Source organism: Bison bison, unplaced genomic scaffold (genome assembly GCF_000754665.1).
Source record: "Bison bison bison isolate TAMUID 2011002044 unplaced genomic scaffold, Bison_UMD1.0 scf7180017864291, whole genome shotgun sequence".
Lineage (NCBI taxonomy): Eukaryota > Metazoa > Chordata > Mammalia > Artiodactyla > Bovidae > Bison > Bison bison.
Window position 1 is genome coordinate 6,917,663 of NW_011494863.1, and position 25,539 is coordinate 6,943,201.

Genomic DNA, 25,539 nt, shown 5'->3' on the forward strand with positions numbered 1-25,539 from the left:
AGTCATGTATGGATGTGAGAGTTGGACCATAAAGAAAGCTGAGCTCCGAAGAATTGATGCTTTTGAACTGTGGTGTTGAAGAAGACTCTTGAGAGTCCCTTGGATTGCAAGGAGATCCAACCAGTCCATCCTAAAGGAAATCAGTCCTAAATATTCATTGGAATGACTGTTGCTGAAGGTGAAACTTCAATACTTTGGCCACAGATGCAAAGAACTGACTCATTGGAAAAAACCCTGATGCTGGGAAAGATTGAAGGTGGGAGGAGAAAGGGATGACAGAGGATGAGATGGTTGGATGGCATCACCGACTCAATGGACGTGAGTCTGAGTAAACTCCAGGAGTTGGTGATGGACAGGGGAGGCCTGGCGTGCTGCAGTTCACGGGGTCACAAAGAATCGGACACAACTGAGCGACTGAACTGACTGAAGTAAATATATACATATATCCTCATCCCATGCTATAAAATATCTTGTTAAAATTAAGTCTGAGACAATTATCAGCTTGAGTAGATTACTTAGATTCTCTTAAGTCAGTTTCCTCCCCATATAAATTGGAAATAATTATAGCATCTTACTTTTACAACCAGTGCCAGAAATAAACAAACACATACATACAACAGGAACATGAACAGCTCCTGACACACAGTAAAGAACTTATTAAATGTTAGGCAGCCACCATTCCTAACGAGAGACAGACAGAAATAGGAAAGAAGCCTGGAATGACTTCTTTAATCTTTGATTAGAAAAGGAAGTGAGGGACTTCCCTGGAGGTCCAGCAGCTAACACTCTGTGCTCAAAGATCTCGTGTGTCACAACTAAGACCAGGCAGTCAAATAAATAAACAAAAATAAATATTAAAAAAAGTACTGCCCCTACTTTCTTATATCTCTAAGAAAAGGAAATGGGAGCCGCATCTCCCATAGGTGTACTTGGGAGTGTGTGTATATGTATATATGAACACATTCACTAAGAAACATATTAAGAAAATTATGAAATCAAAAAGCTGTGATTTGGGTATAGTAACTATTTTTACTATAACCCTTAATTTCGGAGAAGGCAATGGCAACCCACTCCAGTACTCTTGCCTGGAAAATCCCATGGACGGAGGAGCCTGGTAGGCTACAGTCCATGGGGTTGCTAAGAGTCGGATACAACTGAGCATCTTCACTTTCACTTTTCACTTTCATGCATTAGAGAAGGAAATGGCAACCCACTCCAGTGTTCTTGCCTGTAGAATCCAAGGGACGGGGGAGCCTGGTGGGCTGCCATCTATGGGATTGCACAGAGTCGGACACGACTGAAGCGACTTAGCAGCAGCAGCAGCAGAAGCAGGATAACCCTTAATTAGATCTCTCTAAATCTCTAATAGCGGTAGCCTCCACATTTAGACAATGCAGACTAAAAGGAAACCTTCAGAATACTTCTCTCTCGCTCCCTCCCTCCCTCCATCTCTCCCTCCTCCTCTCTCTCACATACATACAACAGTTATCCTAGCCAATCTCACAAATATTCTAGGCAAAGTAGCTTCCACCTCTTAGATCTAAGCCTATTTAAAATGATTTGCCCATGTAAAACTATATCCTAGTGACATTAATCTTTCCTGTCTTTGTTCCAGATTAAGTCAGAGTAGAATTTTAGTGATTTTAATATTTAAAAATGAAAAGTTGAGCAGTCCTATACTCTAGGGAGAAATGTACTCTTCAGTCTGCAAGGAAAATGTAGGTGAGGGATTAATATAAGTCTCACTTACATCATATTCTAACCAATATTTCTTTCCACCACTTTTGGGAGAAGTAAATGCTCAGAAAAGCACTCTCAGGCTTACCCACATATCAGAGAATAACAGGGCAGTAAAGCAGGGTCATGCCCTTGCCATCAGTGAGATGAGAGTTTATCCTATTATATTTTAAGACTTTCATAGAAGGAACTGCTGTATTTTCTCTCAATAACTCATTGACAAAGCATATCAGATATTTTCTTCTTAATACACGTAGCAAATCTAAATCCCTCATGCCAGGTAAGCCTTCATTTAAGTTCCAGCACAAAACACCATAGCTTACACAACAACTTATGGTTTAATTTCAGCTCTTTAAAAAAAAAGAAAGAGAGAGAAAGGCAAGATGGATGGATGAGTATATGAACAGATAGACAAGTGGACAGAGCTAAAATATGAACAGACTCTCTGGGCATTAGAATTATAGGTCCTATGTATTTACTTTATTCTTTTTACTAATTTTCTGTAATAAAGATGTATTACTTGGCAATCACCAAAAATATTACTAATAAATCCTTAAGCATCATTTTCATATAAACAGTCGTCTTTAACAGGCTCTGTGCAGCCATGAACCATTTTCAGCATAGGGACATGCTAACTTCTGACTTAACTCCTTCATTTAAAGTCTCATTAAGTCACCTCTCAGCTTTCCTTTTCCCACACTACGTAACTCCAGTTCTTTGTGCTTTTTGTCCTATGACTTTCTCCTTGACCCCAAGCTTTAAGCATCTGATGTTTGACTCAAGAGATACGAAGATGATTCAAGTTTTCCTTTGCCTGTCTCTACTCAGCCTAAAGGAATGACTGCATCCATTCACTATGTTATATACTCACGGTCACATGCACTCTTCAAAAAACTGTACAGTAAAACTGCGTATTATGTATCAGACACAGTATTATCTTCTAAGGTTGTCACTCTTAATATGTTTTCTTTCTTTTACACATGAGGAAACGGTGGTAGAAGTTAAATAACTTGCCTGTGGTCATAGCCTGCCATCATGCAGACACATATATACGGGCTCAAAACCCTAGCCCTGCCCCTATCTCAGTGAAGAAGACAACCATCGTCCCAGGCTATGAGATTAGAAATCTCAGCGACAGGTTACATGGCTCTTTTTTCTAATCCATCCAAACATTCACTCAGTCCCCAGACTGTGTTTATTTTACTTCTCAAGTCCCTCAACCGTCCATGCCATTCTCTCTCTTGCTGCTGCTACTGCCTGGGTTTAGCACAGCACTGTCTCTTCAGGACCACAACTGCCTCCCGATGGGGTTCCTGCCTCCAGCATGGGCTCCCCATAATTCACACTGCCCCATCAGCTTCCTAAGCACATCCTGACCTTGTCTCTGTCCACCAAGGCACAGAGAATAAATCTTGCTTAGTGGAGATGCACCCACACTGTTACATGAAGCTGTTGTTGGTTTTCACTGCTGTATACTGTTCTATTGTTTGAAAACACTTCAGATTATCTATCCACTCTCCCAAAGATGGACATACAATATGGAATCAGTTTGGAGTTTTGTAAAGGAAACATTTATAACATATCCAGTTACATATGTACACAAGTGTCTCTAGAGTGTCTTTGCTGCTGTTGTTCAGTCGCTCAGTCATGTCTGACACTTTGTGACTCCATGGACTACAACATGCCAGGCTTCCCTGTCCTTCACCATCTCCTGGAGCTTACTCAAACTGATGTCCATTGAGCCAGTGATGCCATTCAACCATCTCAGCCTTGGTCGTTCCTTTCTCCTCCTGCCTTCAAACTTTCCCAGCATAAGGGTCCTTTCCAATGAGTTGGCTCCTCACATCAGATGGCCAAAATATTGGAGCTTCAGCCTCAGTATCAGTCCTTCCAATCAATCCTTCCAGGACACCCGCTGACTCTGACTCCACTCTCCCCACAGGAAGCTGACACACATCGCCTTCAACAACATGAACCCTTTTCCCATGAAACATCTGCGCCAGCTGTGGGCAGCCCTCCGGGAGCCGCTGGAGGCCGAGCTGAACAAACTAGAGCAGCTCAAGGCCGAGCACCTGGAAACCTGGGCAGCCCAGGGCAGGGTCTGATTTTGTTTAGGATTGACTGGTTTGATCTCCTTGCAGTCCAAGGAACTGTCAGGAGTCTCCTCCAACACCACAGTTGGAAAGCATCAATTCTCTGGTACTCAGCCTTCTTTATGATCCACCTCTCACATCCATACATGACTATTATAAAAACCATAGTTTTGACTATACGGATCTTTGTCAGCAAAGTAATTTCTCTGCTTTTTAATATGTTGTCTAGGTTTGTCATAGCTTTTCTTCCAAGGAGTAAGTGTCTTTTAATTTCATGGCTGCAATCACTGTCCACAATGATGTTGGAGCCCAAGAAAATAAAGTCTGTCACTATTTCCATTGTTTTCCCATCTATTTGCCTAGTGGTCAAATATCTGGGTCACTGGACATGTACAGTTTCAACTTAAAAAAAAAAATGCCACGGTTTTCTAAATGGCTGGACTGGGTTGGTCAAAAAGTCCGTTCAGGGTTTTCTGCATGATGATATGGCAAAATCCAAATGAACTTTTCGGCCAACCCAATATCTAATATATATTTTTTCTTTACTGTATCATTTCCAATTGCAATGACTAGCACATGGTAGGAAATCAATAATGCATTAGGAACAGAAGAATGGAGAGGAGGAGGAAGGGTAAGGAAGAAGTAGGGAAGAAGCAAAAGAAGGAGAAATTTATAGTACATCTCAATACTTTGGTCAGGGAGATTGAACCAAATGTCTCAGGAGCTCACTTGTAGTTGTCAGTAGGAGGTAGCCTTTACCTGACTGAGAGATAAGCTGCTGTTACTGCTGCTACTGTCGTTTCAGTCGTGTCCGACTCTGTGCAACCCCATAGATGGCAGCCCACCAGGCTCTTCCACCCATGGGATTTTCCAGGCAAGAGTACTGGAGTGGGGTGCCACTGCTTTCTCCAAGAGATAGGGTAGCCCAATATCTGGAAACTTGTTTAAAAAGGAGGCTCACTCATTCATAGGACAAACATATGCTACGCTAAGTCACTTCAGTCGTATCCAACTCTATGCGACCCCATAGACAGCAGCCCACCAGACTCTGCCGTCCCTGGGATTTTCCCAGCAAGAGTACTGGAGTGGGTTGCCACCTATAACTGAGTGGTAAAGAAGCCGCCTGCTAATGTAGGCGACACGGTTGGATCCCTGGGTCTGGAAGACACACTAGAGAAGGAAATGGCAACCCACTCCAGTATTCTTGCCTGGAGAATTCCATGGACAGAGGACCCTGGTCCATGGGGTCATAAGGACTCAAACACGACTTAAGAAACTGAGCACACAAGAACATGAGTCCCATCTTCATCTATCACTTTGTCCACAGGCAAACAGAATTCTACACAGAACACACTGGAATCATAACAGAGAGCACACAGCTCAAAGGCTGGAACTCCTCTGACAGTTTATACCATCAGTCTCGGAGGTGGGCGTCATGTAAAAATGTGGTTCCTTCTGAACTGGAGAAAATGAAATAGTTCAGAGGAAATATGGATCAGGAATTAATCCCCAGGGTGTGCAGCCACCAGCAAGGAATCCATAAAATGGCTGTTTCCAGGAAAGCAAAAGCTCGTAATGAGATCCTGTCCCTGAGTTACTGACTGGCTGGGTATGGCAAATCTGGCCTAATTGTTTTCACAATGGGAATTTAATTGAAGTGTCTTTGATGAGAAAAAAAAAGGTTCCATGGATACGCTTGAGATGACATCTCAGTTCTAACTGAGATGTTTTTGACATTCTGTAACCAACACAGAGGGGTGGCCCAAGGGACAAGCAGAGTCTGAGGGTCAGATTGCCTGCCCATGCCCTCCTAACCCCCTGGGCCTGACATTGCTGCAGAGACTGTCCTGCACTCCACCACACCAGGACACATGGTCCCCCCAAAGACTTACCAAATCCACCAACAAAACCGTGCTTCCTCAGGGCCCCAATTCAAATTACAGGGTTCTCAATAAGCACTAAGCAGTTTTTAACCTTACCACAAACCCACATAATTTTATACAGATTGCTTATATTTTATATTTTTATGTGTATTAAATATATATATACATGTATATTTATGTATATTTATACAGGACATGGATAAGGCATGTGGCCCCTGCAGTCAGATGGCTTGGACTCATATCTGCTCTCTAACACAGAATGGGACTCGTCCACGTAGGTAAGTTCCTGAAGCCCCGTCTCCTCTGTAAAATGGGGTTAATCATATCTACTCAAAGGTTGTTCCAAAGGTGAATAAGATAATATGTAAGGTAATACTCAAGGTAATATGGTAAACATTCAATACAAGTTAGTTAATCACACTAACACTGGTAGTAATAATGCTATTAAACTGCTACCATATTTGCAGAAAGAGGGGCAGAGTGTCTTAGAAAGTAAATGCCCACAGAAGAAATCCAGCTCCAGTAAACTCCCAAGTATTTCCAGTCCATCAGCATCTAGGTGGCACTCAATCCTCATAAAGCACCTGGCAGGGAGTCCCTCCCTCCCGTGCTGGCATTCAAGGCCCTCGGAGCTCCAGACCCTCCATCTTTCCAGCCTTTCCTCCCATGCTGCTGCTGCTGCTGAGTCACTTCATTCATGTCCAGCTCTGTGTGACGCTACGGACTGTAGCCCACCAGGCTCCTCTGTCCATGGAATTCTCCTGGCAAGAATGCTGGAGTGGATTGCCATGCCCTCCTCCAGGGGATCTTCTCAACTCAGGGATCAACCTGAGTCTTCTGCATTACAGTCAGACTCTTCATCACTGAGCCACAGGGAAGCCCTCCCATGCTGCTATCGCATATCAAATGCCAGCCCAGCAGCCACAGAGACCAAACAGTCTGCTGGCCTCTATAACCACCACTCCTAAAGTCCTTCCCCCTGAGCTGCTCTCTTTTAACCTGTTCTAGGAACCAATGGGTTGCTATCTAAGTGATTAGCCATGAGCAGCAGCAGGGAGTAAGTAACAGTGGATCTCAGGAGCAGGAGCGGGTATATATTACAGGGCAGGGTGGCTCAGCCTCTTAAAATACAGCATTAATTTTCACAATCTGTCTTATTAATAGCCTGCTGTGGAGAAGCACTGTATTAATACAGTGCTTCAATACACGTCTTTCAATTCTCACCATCTATCTTAGGACATAGATAATATTCACCCCATTTTACAGACGAAAACACTGAGGCTTAGAGAGGCAAACTGGCTAAGGTCACACAAAAGTAAACACATGGCCACTTTTTGAATCCACACAGTTAACATCTGTTCCCACATCCCTTCCCACAATCGTGTGACCTAGGAAGGTGCCTATTCAGTGCAAGTTCACTGGCATCCTGAGTGATAGGCAAAGCTTGACAATATACAAGTTTGTGGACTGGTCTAACTGGAGGCTTGTCTTGGTATACTGGGCCCACCATTGCGTGCATCCCATTCAGGCTGGCTTCAAGGATGTGTGCTCTACAGGGCGGCACAGTCCTCCGCCATCAGAAGGGCTACACATTCCGCTGAATGCGCCACTGTCACTGTTTCAAAGTTCCTAACTCTTTTTTAACAGGGGACTCTGCCTTTTCATTTTGCACTGGCTCCTGCAAATTATGTAACTGTTCCTGATCCCATTTCAAATGTTGGTCTGTACAGCCCTGCCAAGTCCCTGGGAAGTTTTCTGAGATGCTTAGGCATACATACTTTAGTTTAGCAATACCTAATAAAAGCCTCAAACATGTGTAAACCTTTGGACCCATAATATCTACCTCTAACAATGGGCTTTGAGCAAAAAAAACCTTAGATGAGGGTATAGACCAGCCTACAAAGATTCTCATCACATGACTATCTATAAGAGCAAATAATGCAATTCCCAATAATTAAGCACATTAGAATAATTTTATCCAATAAACAAACTGAACAGCCATTTTAAAAAGTCATTTTAAAGTGACACATTTAATAAGGAAAGACAGTCCCAAAGGTAATGTTAAATTAATGTAAAAGTCAGAATACCATGTACAGCATGTTACATGTCTGTAAAAATGATTTGTTCTGCAGAATAAGTAAATGAATTATAGCAACTACAGTATTCTCCTACCACAGAATGCTCCAGAGTAACGGGAAAAGAACAAACTGCTGATCCCTTAAGTCTACCAGGTGGACTGTCAGCAGGTTCCTGGCTACAGCCCCAAAAGACCTTTAGGTTGTTCTGCATGGCATCAATTCTTGGTTGATATTAATAAAACACTGTAATTTTTAACACCCAAACTTTTTATTTACTAGAGAAGAGTGGAGGAAGGGAAAGGAAGAAAGGAAGGAAGAGAAAGGAAGGGAAAGGAAGGAAAGGGATAAACATAAAAAGAAGAGAAAGAGATGAAGGAAGGGAGAGGGAGGGAGGGAGGAGGAAGGAAATTAAACCAGCATCTCTGTTCCATAAGAGATTCCAGAGGAGTTCATTCAAATTTCGCTAAACTTTTCAACAGGGTGTTTCTGCCAAAAAGTGTTTACTGTCTGCTGGAGAGCCAGATAATCAACTAGCCCTGCTTTATAAGATTAACAGGAACTATGCAGAAAACAGAGTTGCAAAAGGAGCGCCAGCTGTATGTCTGCTTTCCACTGGAACCACAGGACACTGATGAGTTATTACGGGTTCTTAAATCTAGAGGCTCCACAGACTTACCTGGAAAACGTTAAATATATTAATTCCCAGGAGCCAGCCCAGGCCAACAAAACAAGAATCACAGCAACGAATCCACATATTTAAACACCCCTCAATGCTGCACTAATATACAACACAAAACCAAAGGGCAAAGGAGGAGGGGAGGAAAAATAATCAATAGACATTCACTAAGATATTTCAAAAGCCCTTACTTGTAAATGGCACAGAATGCTCTCCTGGCTAAACACCATTGTTCCAGTTCAGTCATCACCTCCATTTTCAATAAAACAGCTTACTGCACTTGTCAAAGTTACTACCTTTAAGGCACCACACCACTCTGAAAACAGCATTTATTCACCATTACAACCTACATTATCTAGTGCTTTATACTCTCCAAGTGTAGAGCATTCCCATTTATTATCTTATTAAATCTCCACACAACTCTTGTGAGGGCATCCCTGGTGGCTCAGCTGGTAAAGAATCGCCTTCAATGCAGGAGACCTGGGTTTGATCCTTGGGTTGGGAAGATCCCCTGGAGAAGGGAAAGGCTACCCACCCCAGTATTCTGGCCTGGAGAATTCCATGGACTGTATAGTCTCCATGGGGTGGCAAAGAGTCGGACATGACTGAGCGACTTTGACTCACTCTTGTGAGGGAGCTCAGGCCAGCTTGAGCCCTCTTTCTGGAGTCCATCAGCAAGTAAATGACTAAGCAGGAAAAAGCCGAAGAGAAGTATTCTGTATTACCGGGTTCAAGATTCCCTCTACACCGAACTTCCCAACAAATCCTTTCAGGCTTCCCTGATCTGCACATGTCCCTCCTGCCAGCACCCTCTTTACTCCTCCTTATGTCCCCCTTTCAGCTCATAAGAAGGATTATCTGGCATTCATTCAAAAAATGGCCACAGAGCCATCTCTGTGAGCCCTGCACTGTGCCAGAGGTGGGGGTTCAGCAGGATGGGAAAGCAGAGAAGACCCTGATTATATGGATAACAATTGTATCTATTGCAGGGGATTCTTACTGAGTGAAAAATAAGGCTCCTGCCCAGATGCTATATTTACAGAAAAGGCCTTGGTTTTTCATGTTCAATAACTAGCAGCTCATTCTGCTAATTGTCTCATCGCTCACTGATACATGGGAAATTAAGGTCCATAGAATCAGAGGCATCTTGTTTGGGGGCATGAATACAGTGGGGTTTTTTGTTTTATTGTTTATTAGATAACAATACCCTCAAGCCCTTTATCATCACCATCAAGGCTTAGAAATAATTCCTAAGTAAAGTTGACAAAATCAGAATATTTTAATATATTTCAGTGAAAACAAGCTTGGAGGTCAACTAAAAAGGCCACTGTCAAACAAACACAAGGAAGTTACCTGTCAAATTTTCTCCTGGGGGAAAAAATACATCAGAATAGGGAAAAAATCGATACACAACAAGAAATGCCCAACAATTAGTCCCTAGAAACATGCAAATTAATTATACTATTTGTCAATCACCAAATGAATACTCGAGACTTGGGATGTTTTAATCCAGAAACTTAAAAAGTAAAAATGTTACATACCTTATTTAACAGCATGAAAAGTAATTTCAATAGTAACAAAAACTAATTGAACTAAGAACAGCTACTCATCTCAGTCAATTAATCTGTGTTTAAAGTTTTGATTTGGGCTTTTTTGTTTCTTTTACTATATTCCAGGAGGGACATTTTGGATATTTTATAAATGGCAAGTCAACATAACCAATGTTATTAACACACATGCTACTAGGCTGAAATCTCCGTATCTCAAAAATAAGGTTTGCAAGCATCAGTGGACAAGCCAAAGTTCTTAGACATGGACAGGTGAAGACATGGGCCATCACGATGCTTGATGCTGAGTATGGGATTATGGTCTTGTCACTCAAAAGCAAAAGAAACGCAGCTCTGTACTATCACAAACAGCATGAGTCTCCACTGACAGCGATAAAACTCAAATTCTGCTTCACGATAACAGGAACTTTTTATTTACCACCCAACACACACCGTTATGCTGAAAGGGCAAAGCCCAAGAAAATAGTTTTACAAGATGATTCTTTTAGAATTACATTACTTGGATAAAGTAAATGTTATTAAAACCAAATCTTCTGCATATCAATTACATTTCTACATGGTACAATAAAAATCTGTTAATAGTAAGAACCAGAAACTGGCAGAAGTACATTTTAAAGTCTAGAAGCAAACACAAATTAGCAAGAAATTAATAAGTTTATCCTGGAATGGAAGGTTTCGGAGGGCAGAAACCATGACTTTTCATTCTGAAAAATCATACAGAGTGAAGTAAGTCAGAAAGAGAAAACCAAATACTGTATATTAAAGCATATATGTGGAATCTAGAAAAATGGTACAGTATGGACACCAAGGAGGTGAAAGAAGAGGTGGGGTGAATTGCAATTGAATCAGATACACTACCATGTATAAAGCAGCTAACTAATGAGAACCTACCGTATAGCACAGGGAATGCTACTCAGTGCTCTGTGGTCTTCTAAAAGGGACGGAAATACAAAACAGAGGGGTAAATGTGTATGTACAGCTGATTCACTTTCCTGTACAGCAGAAACTATACCGCACTGCAAAGCAATTATACGCCAATAAAATTTTAAGTTAAAAAAAATCTAAAATAAAACACTCCATTCTCCACTTCCAAGAGTAAATAAATGCCTGTGCCTGCTTGTTAGGTCACTTCAGTCATGTCCAACTCTTTTGCAACCCCATGGACTACATAGTCCACCAGGATCTTCTGTCCATGGCATTCTCCAGGTAAGAATACTACAGTGGGCAGCCACGCCCTCCTCCATGGGATCGTCCCAACCCAGGTGTCAAACTCATGTCTCTCATGTCTCCTACATTGGCAGGTGGGTTCTTTACCACTAGTGCCACCTGGGAAGCCAGTAAATGGCTGTATCCTACTCCATATAATAAAGTACATTCCCACAAAAGTTGACTTTTAATTTTTTTATCTTGGGTGGATTCATTTTTCTATTCTCTGATGTGGCCCAAGTGTCACAAGCTGTGCAGTGCATTGCCCCCAGCATCTCTGACTTTGAAAATCCGGGCAGTTCTTAGAGCACCATGCAGCCTTGGATCTACAGCAGGTGGGGTCACAGCATAAGCCAAGAAGAGAACCCAAAATCCAGGGCAATTCAGTTGGAGTCAAACGCCTATGGGCTTCTCAGGTGGCTCAGTGGATAAAGAATCTGCCGGCGATGCAGGCGACTCAGAAGACACAGGTTTGATCCCTGGCTCGGGAAGATCCCCTGGAGGAGGGCATGGCAACTTACTCTAGTATTCTTGCCTAGAGAATCCCACGGGCAGAGGAACCTGGCGGGCTGCCATCCACAGGATCCCAAAGAGTTGGACATGAGTGAAGTGACAGAGCATGCACACACACGTACAAACGCCCGCACTGACCCCTGCATGTCATGCTCTTCAGTGCTTCAATCTCACGCTGGAGCTAAAAGAGAAGGGTTCCTACTCCCATGACTCTCGAATTGAGGGACTTATAGCCCCAGAGATGGTGAGCCTGCAGAATGTAAAATCACAACATGAAATACTTCCCCAAAACATAATGGGAAACAACCATAATGTTTCAACATTAAAACAGTACACGCTCAGGATTAGAATCAAAAGTTACATGAATTTTTAAGAAGATGAGGATAATAGCAGCAATAAAAGTCATGATGCTGAGCACTAATATTTATTGACCATTATTGGCAGGCACGGGTTTCCCTGGTGTCTCAGAGGGTAAAGAATCAGCTTGCAATGCAGGAGATACACATTGAATCCCTGGGTCAGGAAGATCCCCTGGAGGAGGAAATGGTAACCCACTCCAGGATTATTGCCCGGGAGGAACTTTCCTGGTGGTCCAGTGGTAAAGAATCTGCCTTCAATGTAGGGGATGCAGGTTCCATCCCTGATCAGAGAACTAAGATCCCACATGCTGTGGGGCTACTGAGCATGTGCTCTGGAGTCCTCGTGCCAGAACGAAGACCCACTCTAGTATTCTTGCCTGAAAAATCTCTCAGACAGAGGAGCCCAGAGGGCTACAGTCCATGGGGTCACAAAGAGTCAGACATGACTTAGCAAGTAACACTTTCACTTTCACTTCACTTTCATAGGCAAGCACTGCTCTAAGCTCCCTGTGTGTATAATCGCATTTGATCCTCACAGCAGCCCTCTGAGATAAGGATATTATCCCCAACATACAGATGAAGAAACTGAGGCTTAGAGCAGTGAAGTACATTTTGCAAGGACGTATATTTTGTTTCCAAGGTTGTTTCTAACCCCAGAATCTAGTCATTTACTGTGACACAGGACAGGAAAGACCTTGCACAGGCCTGGAGGAGCCAGGCTGGTTGTGCAATGAAGCAGAGCTATGATACAAACAAAGGAGCCAGGTATGGAAAGACGAGAGGCTGTGAGGGTGCCTTAGGGCTTGCTTTCCAGCTCCTGGTTCCTGTCTCTTGGGAGGCCTGATGACTGGTATAGAGCTACCTCTGTATTCACTTACTGAAGTAAGTTTCCGTCACTTCCCAAAGCATAACGGAGACAGTGGGTGCCATGTTGAAGAGGAAATGTGAAGAGGAAAAAAGGTGTGCAGTGGTCTTTCTTACTACACTCCAGTGGTGTGTACGCAGGCACCCCTCCATCTTCTACGCAGCTCATGTGTTTCAGAGGGAAGAGGACACCCCCTCCCCAACACCCACACTGCAGCTCCAGGGGCAGATGCTGACTGGTGAGGGCCAGTCAGCCCGTATCAGCCTCTGACCACTCTCATTGGTCCAGGAAGGAGCGGGTGACTGAGGCTCACTCAGAGACTCAGAGAAAGGCCCTTTTCCCCACGGTTGGGATGGGTTCTCTTGCGCTCACAGGTCTCTTTCCCTCACTTAAATGAGGACAAATGTACGCCCGTGGAGGATTCATGTTGATGTGTGGCAGAACCAATACAGTATTGTAAAGTAAAAAAATAATAATAAAAAAATAAATTTTAAAAGCTAAAAACAAATTAAGACATGAGTCAGAAGCACCCACAAAAAAAAAAAAAATGAAGACAAATAAGTGTGCTACTCTAGTTGCTCCTGACAGCTAAGAGCTAACCCACCTTGGAAAAAAATTAGATATACAGGGAAAGGTGGAGCCCAAAGAACAACAACTACAAAACTGCAGCCCACCTGGTTACGAGATAACAGCTCCTTACTGAGAGAAAGGGTAGTGTCATTGCCAGCCCCATAAATTCGAGAGCCAAATCGCCTGGATTTGAAGCTGATTCTGACACTTACTGGTCATGTTAGCTAGTATAAGTTACTTAACTTCTCTATGCCTCAGGTTGTAAAGGGGGATAAGAACAGTTCTAATCTCATGGAGTTTCTCTGAGGATTAAGTGAATTTACATATATAAATTCATAAATACATACATACATCAAGCACTTAAAACAGTAGCTGGCATATAACGAATGTATATAAATGATGGCTGGGTAAGTCAGGGTGTCTGTAATTTACTGTGGAAGGCAGCCTGATTAGAAGAGGGGACAGAATAAGTAGAGAGTAAGTATAAGAGGACATCTCTGAGGCACGCAGTACTAAGCTGAACTCTGGAAAAACTGAGATCAATGCAAAATATCACATCACTCCAGGCTCTGGAAAGGATGCTAATTCCATTCCATAAAAACTGCAGGAAGAAAATGTCTTACAAAGTTAACAAAGGAAGAAAGCATATTAGAAATACCCAGTTGTGTGATACACAGACACGGAAAGACCAACGGAGCTCTGCCCTAAAAGATGCCACAACTGCAGAGACATCAGCAGGAGGCCAAAACTGGATTTATGTAGAGAGACGCGGAGCAAGGCTTAGCCAGAGTCTACGGGAGACTCACTGTGGGCCGTCTCTGAATTGAGCCGACAGGCCATGCACAGGACAGAATGACATCTGGTTTCCCATCACACGCCCACACCTGCTACCTAACACACAGCTTGAAGGCCTAATTTTAGACTCAGCAGCCGTGACAGCCTCTTTTTTTTCTTTATAAAAGGACTGTCCACATTTCATCCTCTGGACGCACTGACTAGTCACTACTCACACTCTCTGCCAAGGAGGGGAATGGAAGTAATACTGGGTCCTTCTTTCTTTAATGTCCTTCCCCACGCCCTGCCAAGATTATCCAGTCATTCAGAATGTCTGCCTAAAACACCATTCTAAATCCACATCAAGACCTAAGAAAATGTAAGTTTCCCAGAGCCTGGATCACAGCTGTCATCACACCATTCCCTGCTCAGAAACCTTTGTGTGACCACTTGTTGCCAAAGGAACAAAACCCATTCTCCATAACCTGGAACCTAAAGCAAGCTACAGTTTGAGATTAAGTCCATCCTTTTATAATTGTCCATATTCCTGCCTCACCACTTGGGGTCATATCTTACCTCAGTGACTCAGTGATGCTATCACTTTGGGTAAGTTATTTAACCTGAGCTTCAAAACACTACAGGCGAAGGATCTAGCTCTGACCTTGACATAGTAAGAGTCAGTAAATTCTGTCTGCTGTGCAGTAACCAAAAAGAGAGTGTTCTGCAGAGGACAAGAACATAAAAAAACAAAGAAAGGAGAAAGTGTAGTTGGCCAAAGCTTTTTTAGAGAGGAATCTGATAATATGTATCAAAATACAAAATGTATATAACCTTTGACCCAGAAATCCCACTTGCTCCATCTACTCTAAAAGGTCATTGAATAACTGAGGAAACATGTAACTACAATGAATTCATCAGGGCTTCCTAGATGGCTCAGTGGTTAAAAAAAAAAATCTGCCTGCAATGCAGAAGATGCAGGAGACTCAACTCGGGTTCAATCCCTGCATCAGGAAGATCCCCTGGAGGAGGAAATGGTAACTAATTCCAGTATTCTTGCCTGGAAATGCCACAGATAGAGAAGCCTGGCAGGCTACAGTCCATAAGGTTGCAGAGAGTTGGACAAGACTTATCAAGTAAACAACAACAAAGTAATTTTATCACACCACTGCTTATAATAGCAAAAAATTCAGAAACAATCTAAATGCCAATTAGGATTGGACAAAGAAAATTGTGCAAATAGGCACAACTGTTAGATGATGAAAACTGCTTCTTTTTCTCTTGAATTGCTTAGTGTTTTTTACAAGATGCATGTATCATTTTTTTCCAGAATCAGACTATTAAAAAAAAAATTTTTTTTTTAAACACACAAAGGAAAAAGGTCCTGAAGGATGTTCTCCCTGGATTATCTGGGCCAATTTTCATTTTATGAAGAATTGATGAAGCTTTAGTAAAAATTTTCAGACTCAGTAGCCCAGAGAGCTGATAAAATGAGGCTGAAATGAGATACTAATATATGAAATGAAAGACTTCTGTATTTTTTACATAAAATCAGCCAACTCTGTCCTTTTACTACTTCTACCAAAAAAAAAAAAGTGAGGGAGCTCTATTCTTTATCTATAATTTTTATAGTTTGTCCCAAACATCTATGACTTTGGTCAAGTTCTTGGCATAAGGGAGACTGACAAGAAGAAAAAAAAAACCTAGTGGGTGGTTCAGAGTAAACCCACCTGAGATGCTAATAAGACTTGGCATTCATAATCAGTGTGCTGCTGGAGCATTCTAGAATTGTCACTATAGGACCAAAATTATGGGGAGCAGAAATGATGTGCACAAGTGCTAGGGTTTCATATGGATCTTAGACTTCTGTTTTTTAGTTATTTGGGTTTGGAGGCTTTATTTGCCTTAAAATGATAGGTGAATAAAAAGTTCAAACCATACAGAATAGCAAAACACACAGTAAATTATCCTCTGAAATCAGTTCACAGCAATAATCACTATTAACATTTGGTGCTTGTTATAGTTTGTCTTTGTTTGTAAACCTACCTCAAAGGAATTAATCATTTCTCACCCGTTATACTGGCAAAAAATAAAAAAGTATGTTAAGTCCTGGCAATGTTATAGGAAATGAGCTTTCATGTTGATGTGAGTGTAAATTAACACATTAACATACTGGTCATAGGAACTTCCCCTGTGGTCCAGTATTAAGAACCCACTTTGCAATGCAGGAGATGCAGGTTCAAACCCTGGTCAAGGAACTAAGACTCCACATGCCACAGGGAAACTAAGCCTGTGTCACAACTAGAGTCCTCACAACTCAACAAAGATTCTGCAACCAAGACCCAGCTCAGCCAAATAAATATTTTTTAAAAACCATATTGGTGACAGAATCTACATAAACCTAAAATATGCATACCCTGAGAACCTGTCACATAACTTTCTTTTATTGAGGAATAATTCATATACCATAATGTACCCCTTTAAGGTATATAGTTCAGTGGTTTTAGTATACTCAAGAGTTATGCAACCATCAACACTAGTTCCAGAATATTTTTATCATCCCCCCCAAAAATTCCATCTCCTGTCCTTCTTGCCTATGGCAAACACTAAATCTACTTTCTGTCCCTATGAATCTGCCTGTTGTGGACATTTAAAATAAACTGACTCAAATAATATATGGCCTTTTGTAACTGGCTTCTTTCACTGAAAATAGTGTGTTTAAACTTTATCCATGTAACATGAATCCTTACCCATTTCTTTTTATGGCTGAATAATATTCCATTGTATAGATATACCATTTTTTGTTCTATATTCATCAGATGGTGGACGTTTGACTTGTTTCTATATTCTGCCTATTAAGAATAATGGTGCTATGAACATTCCTGCAAATCTTTGTGGACAATACAGTGTAGAACTGCTGGGTCAAGTGATAACTCTGTTTAACTATTTGAGGCACTGAAAAACCATCTTCCACCGCAGCTACACCACTGACATTTCTTTCAGCAGTGTGTGCGGCTTCCAGTTCCTCTACATCCTTTCCAGCACTCGCTATTGTGTCTTTTTTATTACAGCCATTGTAGTAGGCTCAAAATGGTATCTCATTGTGGTTTTAACTTCCATTTTCCTAAATACTAAAGATGCTGAATATCTTTTCAAATGCTTATTGGCCAACTGTATACCTTTTCGGATAAATATCTACTCAAATGTCTTAGCCATTTTTTAAGTGGGTTGTCTTTTTATTACTGAGTTATAATAGTCCTTTATATATTCTGGATACAAACTGAACTGAAACCCTTATCAGATTTTGCAAATACTTTCTCCCATTCTCTGGACTGTCTTTTCACCTTCTTGGTGTCCTTTGAAGCAGAAAAGTTTCAATTTTGATGAAGTCAAATTTACCTTTTTTTTTTTCTTTTGTTGCTCAGGCTTTTGGTGGCATACTAAAAAATGATTGCCTAATTCAAGATCACAAAGATTTACCCCTATTTTTTTTCCTAAGAGTTTTATAGTTTTCACTATTTGATGCAGATCTTTGATCTATTTTGAGTTAATTTTGTATTTGACATGAGGTAGAGGTCCATCTTTATTCTTTTGAAGGTGGATATCCAGTTGTGCAAGAATACTCTGTCCCCATTGAATTATCCTGGCATATAGCTCTTTAAAGGCAATGGCACCCCACTCCAGTACTCTTGCCTGGAAAATCCCATGGACAGAGGAGCCTGGTAGCCTGCAGTCCATGGGGTCGCTAAGAGTCGGACATGACTGAGCGACTTCCCTTTCACTTTTCACTTTCATGCATTGGAGAAGGAAATGGCAACCCACTCCAGTGTTCTTGCCTGGAGAATCCCAGGGACTGGGGAGCCTGGTGGGCTGCCGTCTATGGGGTCGCACAGAGTCGGACACAACTGAAGTGACTTAGCAGCATAGCTCTTTAAAATCTACCTGAAGCTTGACTATGACAGTGGTTACACAACTGTATATGTGTGTGTTTGCCAAAACTCAATGAACTGTATGCTAAGAACTTCACTGTTTGTAAATAATAACTCAATAAACCTGACAATTAAAAATTCTCCTTTAACATAATACTGTATCAACTATATTTCAATAAAGAAATCAATTTTCCTTCAGAGAAACATTCACATATAGCATATTCAAGGATCATACACTTCACAAATATTATAGTACTGTTTATAATAAAGAGCAGTACTGCTTATAATCAAGAGTAATTAGAAATCATCTGAACATCTGTCAAAAAGGAAAAGAGCTAAAGAGAATACAGTATAATGATAGGATTGAACACCATGCAACAGTTTAAAGGAAAAATCTAGATTTTACAGACATCAAATGGATAAGGCTTAGAAACATTCTACAAAATGAAAAAGATAAGTACACAATGATTTGAACAGAATGAATGCATGTATTAAAAAGGATAAACAAAACTATATTATACAGGTTTTATGAGTATCTAAAGTTATCTCTTAAGGGTCTAGAAGAATACTCAATGCATTGAAAACATTCACTTCCTCTGGAGAAGGCAAAAGAACACCAGGATTAGACAGGACAATCAGAAAGGAGTTGAGCTGTCATTTTTCCCCCCAAAGAGAAATCTATTTACTGATTACTTGTGTGATTAAAAATCAATACTATGTAATTTATGTGAGTTTTAAGCAGAGGTTGTAAGAATAAAATCATAGCTCTTTAATGAGTGCTCATTTGTGCTTCCCTGCACCTTACCTACACACACACAAATGCACACGTGTGTGCACACGTGCACGCACACACACACACACAGGTGATCTTACCAATTTGGATTTTCCGTACTTTCCCTGAAGACAGACTCTTCTTTCATGGATGCATATTGTGTCCATGTAAGGCAGTGACTCCTTATAGCCATGTTCCTTTCCTGAGGATTGAACCATGATTCCTCTTCTAACTGGATATTAGGTACCTTTAAAATGTTCACCTGTCCAAAAGAGGGAGAATGGCTTTCTGAATTTAAGAAGAGCAAGCTATTAATATATAAAGACTCTGTCCAGAGTTGCTTCCAATCTTGAGGACAAGTGATCCTGATATATGGATGATGGTTCACCAATGGCTCTAGGTCCCTGATAATCAAACATACAATGACCTTACTAAAGGCTGGTGAGGACATGCAAATGGCCTAGAATTTATGCAGGCTGTACAGTCTCTGGCCCAATTTCCCTAACTGCTAAACACTAAGCAAATTATCAGCCTCCCTTATGTCTCCTCTAGGGCTGGTTATGGCCTTCTTAAATTGATGGATTCTAACTGGGCCCACTTATGGACTCACATGCAGGATAAAATATTTTCTTCATTTTAAACTCTGTCCAATATCTAGAAATGTATGCTTTCCTGGGTGGAGGAAACATGGAAAACTACAAAGGCAGAATCGTACAAGTCAGAGGTGTCCTTAAATTATTTAAGAATAGAGATACAAGACAAAGTTGAATGCCTTTTTAAATAATAGATTCAAAGCGTGTATATAGGGCAAAGGGAGGGTACACACTCTGTGAAAAAAGCCAGCAATAATTTCCTGCATATACTGCAATATACTGCTATCTGGAAAATAAAAGAAAGTTCATTTTCACTGTCTTATCAGCCTTCTTTCCAGTAAAGAAAGTGACAGTCTTCACCCATGTTTAGAAAGTGATGGAAGCTGCCATGTTTTGTATATACAGCACAGCTACACAATTTGCAAGCTATCTGGCAGGAGCCTTGGGTTTTACATCACATACACAATCACTTCCGGTTGAAAAGATCACATGAAACATGTTTTAAAATGTGCATCAAGACGTTCTCCTCTTATTCCCTAATGATTCTAAGGATTTTTGTCATAATCACTCTATGGTTAAAGCAATGTGATTACAATTTTCCACTCACCTCTTTCCAGCAATCATCAGAGTGCTTAAGGATTTCAAAGAGAAAAAACAATTTGCTATCATGAAGATTTCATCATCAATACCATTACTTTACAGAAATAGACACAAAAAGACTTACAGAGGGTGCTGAGAACATTATACTACCAAAACCATTCTCTCTGACAGTGAAATGGAAACTGAAGCTTTTCTCTTCCTTACTGAAGATCAGATGAAATATTTACCACCTGCCCCCTTCTGATTATTCTTACCTAGGAGTCGTATCTAACCATGGACAGATCAGAAAAGATGGTCACTTCATGCAAAATAGCCAAAGTATCTTAAAATAATTGCAGTCCATCTCTATGTACACTAAGCGCCCTCCACAAAAGAGAAGCAAAACATACAGGAAAAAAACTATCTCTGGTAGCACCTATCAAAACTGAGGTTGGAGAGGAGACAGATGTCTTCCTTTGAAAGGCTAGGAGACAGGAGAACTGGGAAATTTCTAACACTTATTTACATCAGAAAACACTATTTCTTTGCATGACTATTTGAAAATCACCCAGTGTTACACAAAATCTGATTAAATTTTGAAATGAGTTTACCTTCCTTAAAATTTCTGGAACCACATTCTGACAGACTGCAATCCTCTTTCTATAGATGATCCCTGTTGACACATCTAGAAACAGAAAATGTTTACACTCAAAAAAAAAAAAAAAAAAAACTGAAGTAAATGTATTCTTATTTTAATGTCAATAAAATTTTAATGTCAATCTCAATTTTCTATATGGAGAATTCCTAAAGAAAATGTTTAACTCAAAACCCAGCTTCCCTGACCACTTTCCTTCACCAAATCTCTCCAAATATCTGTGAACCCACCAGGCTCCTCTGTCCATGGGATTCTCCAGGCAAGAACACTTGAGTGGGTTGCCATGCTCTCCTCCAAGGGAATCTCCCCGACCTAGGGATCGAACCCAGGTCTCCTGCATTGCAGGCGGACTGTTTACCATCTGAGCCACCAGTGAAGCACATTCTAAAGTCAAGGACAAAAGAATTGCAAATGGGGACTTCCCCAGCAGTCCAGTGGTTATGACTCCTCTTGCCAATGCAGGCAGCATGGGTTCGATCCCTGGTCTGGAAACTAAGGTCCAACATGCCGTAGGGTACAGCCAAAAGAAAGTTTTTAAAGTAATAAAATAAGAAAGTCTATTTCTGAAGTCTCCAATGAGACCTTTAAAAAGACACAAATTGTTCACTGCTCTGGACTATCAATGTCAACACTCCAGTGACCATGGCCAATGAGCCTTCTGCTCAGCTCCAGCTAATGTTTAACATGTTTTAACAAAACAATGGAGAATCTAATTCTGTCACCTTCTGTACCAAACGAGTTTTCAAGCACCAATTTCTGGCTACGAATTTAAACCTATTATTATTACATTGGGCATACTCTTCTGTCATAGGGAAGCAGACTCTCTGTGGCTAGAACTATTCTGTTCCAGAAAAAAGTTTACAGAATAGTATTAAGGGTATCAAAAAAATGTGATAAATTTGAGTTGAAAAAAAGGAAAGCGAATCAGAGAAAAATATAAACTCTGAAGTGTTGTCTTTTGCTCTGTGAAGTACATGACTCAGCCAAGTTCCTTCACGGTTTCTCAAAGCTTGGACTATAACACTATAGCAGTCCTGAACCTTGGTGCAAACACCCTGAATACTCTGAAGTTGTTGGGAGGATGAGAAACTGGTTCATCTCCTCTGCCCACTGGCACCCTTTGGCCATCTCATCCAAAGTCTGCAGCACACATAGAGAAAATGGATGAGCTACTCCTGGAGGTGAAGATGCCCCTGTCAACGGCAGAAATTATAATTAACCACTTTGGAATATGCATGCTGTTCTATTGCTTGATTCTTCTCAACAACCTAAAGACAGGCTGTGATTACTTTCCCATTTGAAAGAAGAAGAAATAGAGCCTCCAAGAAGTTAGGTCATGTAGATAGGAACGAAATTAGGACCTGAAATCAAACTTCTCTAATACCATGTAAAACCTTTCTCCCATGTGTTACAGGTACCTGAGAAAATCGTTTTTCATCGTATTTATAGAGCTATAGAAATGCAGAAAAGACCCTCACAAAGATAGTTCTCTCTTCACCAAGCAGAGAGAAGGCCTCAGAGTCATGAAATAAAGAGCAGCATCTCATGTTTTCCTAGAAGAGGTTCAAGAGCCTGGTAGACCGGACCTGCCTGTCTCCAAAGGTTTATACTTTGACAATGAGCACCATTATAGCTTCCTTCATTGCCCAACTCTCGAGTTCAAACACTGAGAGTGAAAACACTTCTACCAGAGATGTGAATGACAGAACAGGAAAGACCCCTACACTCCAGTCCAACAGTCAATAAACATCTTCTGTAAAGTGCCAGATAATAAATAAATGTTAGGTTTTGTGAGCCATACAGTCTCTGTTACAAATCTACTGTTGTGATAAGGAAAGAAGCACAGATAACACATAAAAAAATGGGCATAGCTGGGTGCCAATAAAACTTTATTTACAACAACAGGCCACACAAAGATAATTTGTCAAGCCCTGCTCTAGTCAATAGTGAACCATATTGTTAAGCACAGTTCTGACTCCATAATCCAATCACTTTACAGTCACATCTCATATACGTGCTATTAGTCACACCTATTTTGTCATAAAATGATATGTGAATATATTAAAGGACAAAGCCATGTAACCTCAGTTAAGTTACTTAACCTCTCTATACCTTGGTTTCTTCATTCATTAAAAAGGAATTATATCGTTCTGAGGATTAAGTTAATAAAAATAAAAGTCCCCGGTACACATTAAGTTTTGAAAAATGGTAACTGTCACAGCTGTCATCAATTCTTAATGGAGAAGATGACAAGAGTGAACGGCAAGTCTTCTACTGCTGGAAAGGCTGGGTGCTCTTTCTGATCAGCCACCTCGAATGCAGAGCTATACCTGTTAATAGATATGTTTAAAATATCACAGGCCACACACACACACAGACACACATCTTTACAAAACTCAGTAATACTTACCTTTTCTTTCCTCCACAATTTTTACGGAGATGACATTTTTATCCATGGGGTTTGGATACTAAATAAAAACACACAAAGAAAAATTACCATTCATTTTTTGGCAAAATGAATTACTTTATAGCAACCACTTATTTGCAGGAATTGTAAATCTTTTTTTTTTTCAAGCAATCTCTAGGGGGTTCCCAGGTGGCGCTAGTGGTAAAGAACCTGCTTGCCAATGCAGGAGACCCAGGAGACTCAGGTTCGATCCCTGGGTTGGGAAGATCACCGGGTTGGGAAGATCACCTGGAGAAGTGAATGGATACCCAGTCCAGTATTCTTGTCTGAAGAATCCCATGGACAGAAGAGCCTGGTGGGCCATAGTCCATGGGGCCACAGAGTCTGATGCAACTGAAGTGACTTCACATACATGCACAAGCAATCTCTAAGGCTAGTTTGCAATCAAATGTCTTAATTTTACTAATTCAGAATAGATAAGTGAGATGCTGTCACCAATTGTACCTGTTGGAGTCAGCCTAGCTCTGGGTGGAGAAGGGAAGGTTAGGTTAAGCTTAATAATAATACTGGGCTTCCCTAGTAGCACAGATGGTAAAGAGTCTGGCCCGCAATGCGGGAGACCAGGGTTCCATCCCTGGGTCAGGAAGATCCCCTGGAGAAGGGGATGGCAACCCACTCCAGTACTCTTGCCTGGAGAATTCCATGGACAGACCATGGGGTCGTAAAGAGTCGGACATGACTGAGCACTGAACAGCAACAATAATACTACTATAATATTGAACCAGCCTTACATAACTCAGGAGTATTCTTTGTACAAGGCACTGTGCTAAATGCTTTACTTGCATGATCTTTTTTAAAATCAGCCTCTCTGTTGTGACTGGGTTATGGGATATCATTGTCTTTCAGAAACTAAATGGAAACTAAAGAAAATCAGAAAACTTAAGGTCAGCCAGCTGGTTAATAGTAGAGCCACAAAATTAAAACCGGCCTAAAACACAGCGCATTCTTTCACTATTGTCCTTTACTATTGCCTGGTGGGCTGGGTCAGCATCACAGGAGTGTAATCACAGAAGTCTATGCCGGGTCCTCAATAAGTAAGTGTATATATGTGCACAGCTGAGTCACTGGGTTGTACAGCAGAAACTGGCACAGCACTGTAAATCAACTATATTTCAATAAAGAAAAAAATGCAAAATAAATACTTTATTTATGGATTAAATTCCCCTGAAACACAATTTGGATGTTAAAAGAACTGATAATAGCTACCATTTTTGTCCTAGGCAGCTTAATACATTATTTCAGTTTGATTTTCAAAACTATTCCTTGAGTTCCATGTTGGGTTTTTTTTTTTTTCTCCCTTCCACCTGTGAGAAATAAGACTTGGATAAACTAGGTAATTTGCTTAAAATCAGTTAATGAGCGTCAAGACTGTAATTTAGCCACAGATACTTTCCTTTGCCTTCAAGGTCTGCCCACCTAACCTATTTTCAAACATCTCAGCTACTCAAATCCCACCCTTTCCATGTCGCAGATGCAAAAAAGGAGACTTAGAGCATAGAAGTCCTCAAAGATGTAGGACAAGCAGGCTGTTCACCAGGCCTGCTGAGCACCCCTCAGGTTCTGTTCCCACATACTGCTTCATAGTGAGATCTAATCTGAAAGGAAAATCACAGGCAAGTCCCATCCAAAGCAGCATAAAGTGCTGAGGGGGAGACCAGGGCAGCAGACAGATGGGGGCGTGGGTAGGAGACAGGGCCCTCCACTTGGTAAGCTTGAGCTGTAAGCCTTCTGAACCCAGGAAATGGTAAAGGAAATTCAATGAGCAGGGTTCTCCCCAACCCCGCAGCAGCTGTGTGCCTGTGAGCATCCATGTGTGTATGTATGTGTATATAAGAGGCTGACTGATCTTCAGGGAACATTCTTAAAGATATCTGTGGCCCAAAAGGACAAGGGGTTAGAATACAGACTCTGAAAGAGCAGGGCTTCTCTATCTCCATCACCTAGCAGTGCCTGGCACATAGTAGGCACTCAATGAATATCTGCTGAATGAATGAACCATCTAGAAGATAAACCTCACTGACCTCCAGGATCGATGTGGAAACTAAACCTTACCCCCTTCAGGGACCAAGGGCACCAATTTATGAAGAGAGCACTGGGCTCCATTCTCAGCATCCTCAACCCCAAACCAGACCTCAGGCCGTAAACTCTGCCAGTCACACTTCCATCCGGACAACTGCAATTTTTGAGAACTAATCAACAACTACTTTTTTTTTTTGGGGGGGGGG

The 25,539-nt window shown here is 41.2% G+C and overlaps 1 protein-coding gene across 4 annotated transcripts in view; it reads right to left on the reverse strand.

The window, feature by feature from the left end:
- The window catches only part of PRELID2 (PRELI domain containing 2), a 609,441-nt gene that overhangs the window by 569,793 nt on the left and 14,109 nt on the right, over positions 1–25,539 (reverse strand). For 3 of the 4 annotated variants that reach the window (XR_826157.1, XM_010850451.1, XM_010850453.1), the window contains exons 2-5: positions 23,258–23,315; positions 20,804–20,877; positions 20,221–20,244; positions 19,122–19,282 (exon numbers count right to left, since the gene is read on the reverse strand). Coding sequence is in view for 3 of the 4 variants with exons in the window: in XM_010850451.1 (XP_010848753.1) it covers positions 19,122–19,282; positions 20,221–20,244; positions 20,804–20,877; positions 23,258–23,315 (317 nt within the window). In the remaining variant the exon portion in view is untranslated. The remainder of the gene's footprint in view (positions 1–19,121; positions 19,283–20,220; positions 20,245–20,803; positions 20,878–23,257; positions 23,316–25,539) is intronic. The other variant, XM_010850452.1, reaches the window with a different exon arrangement.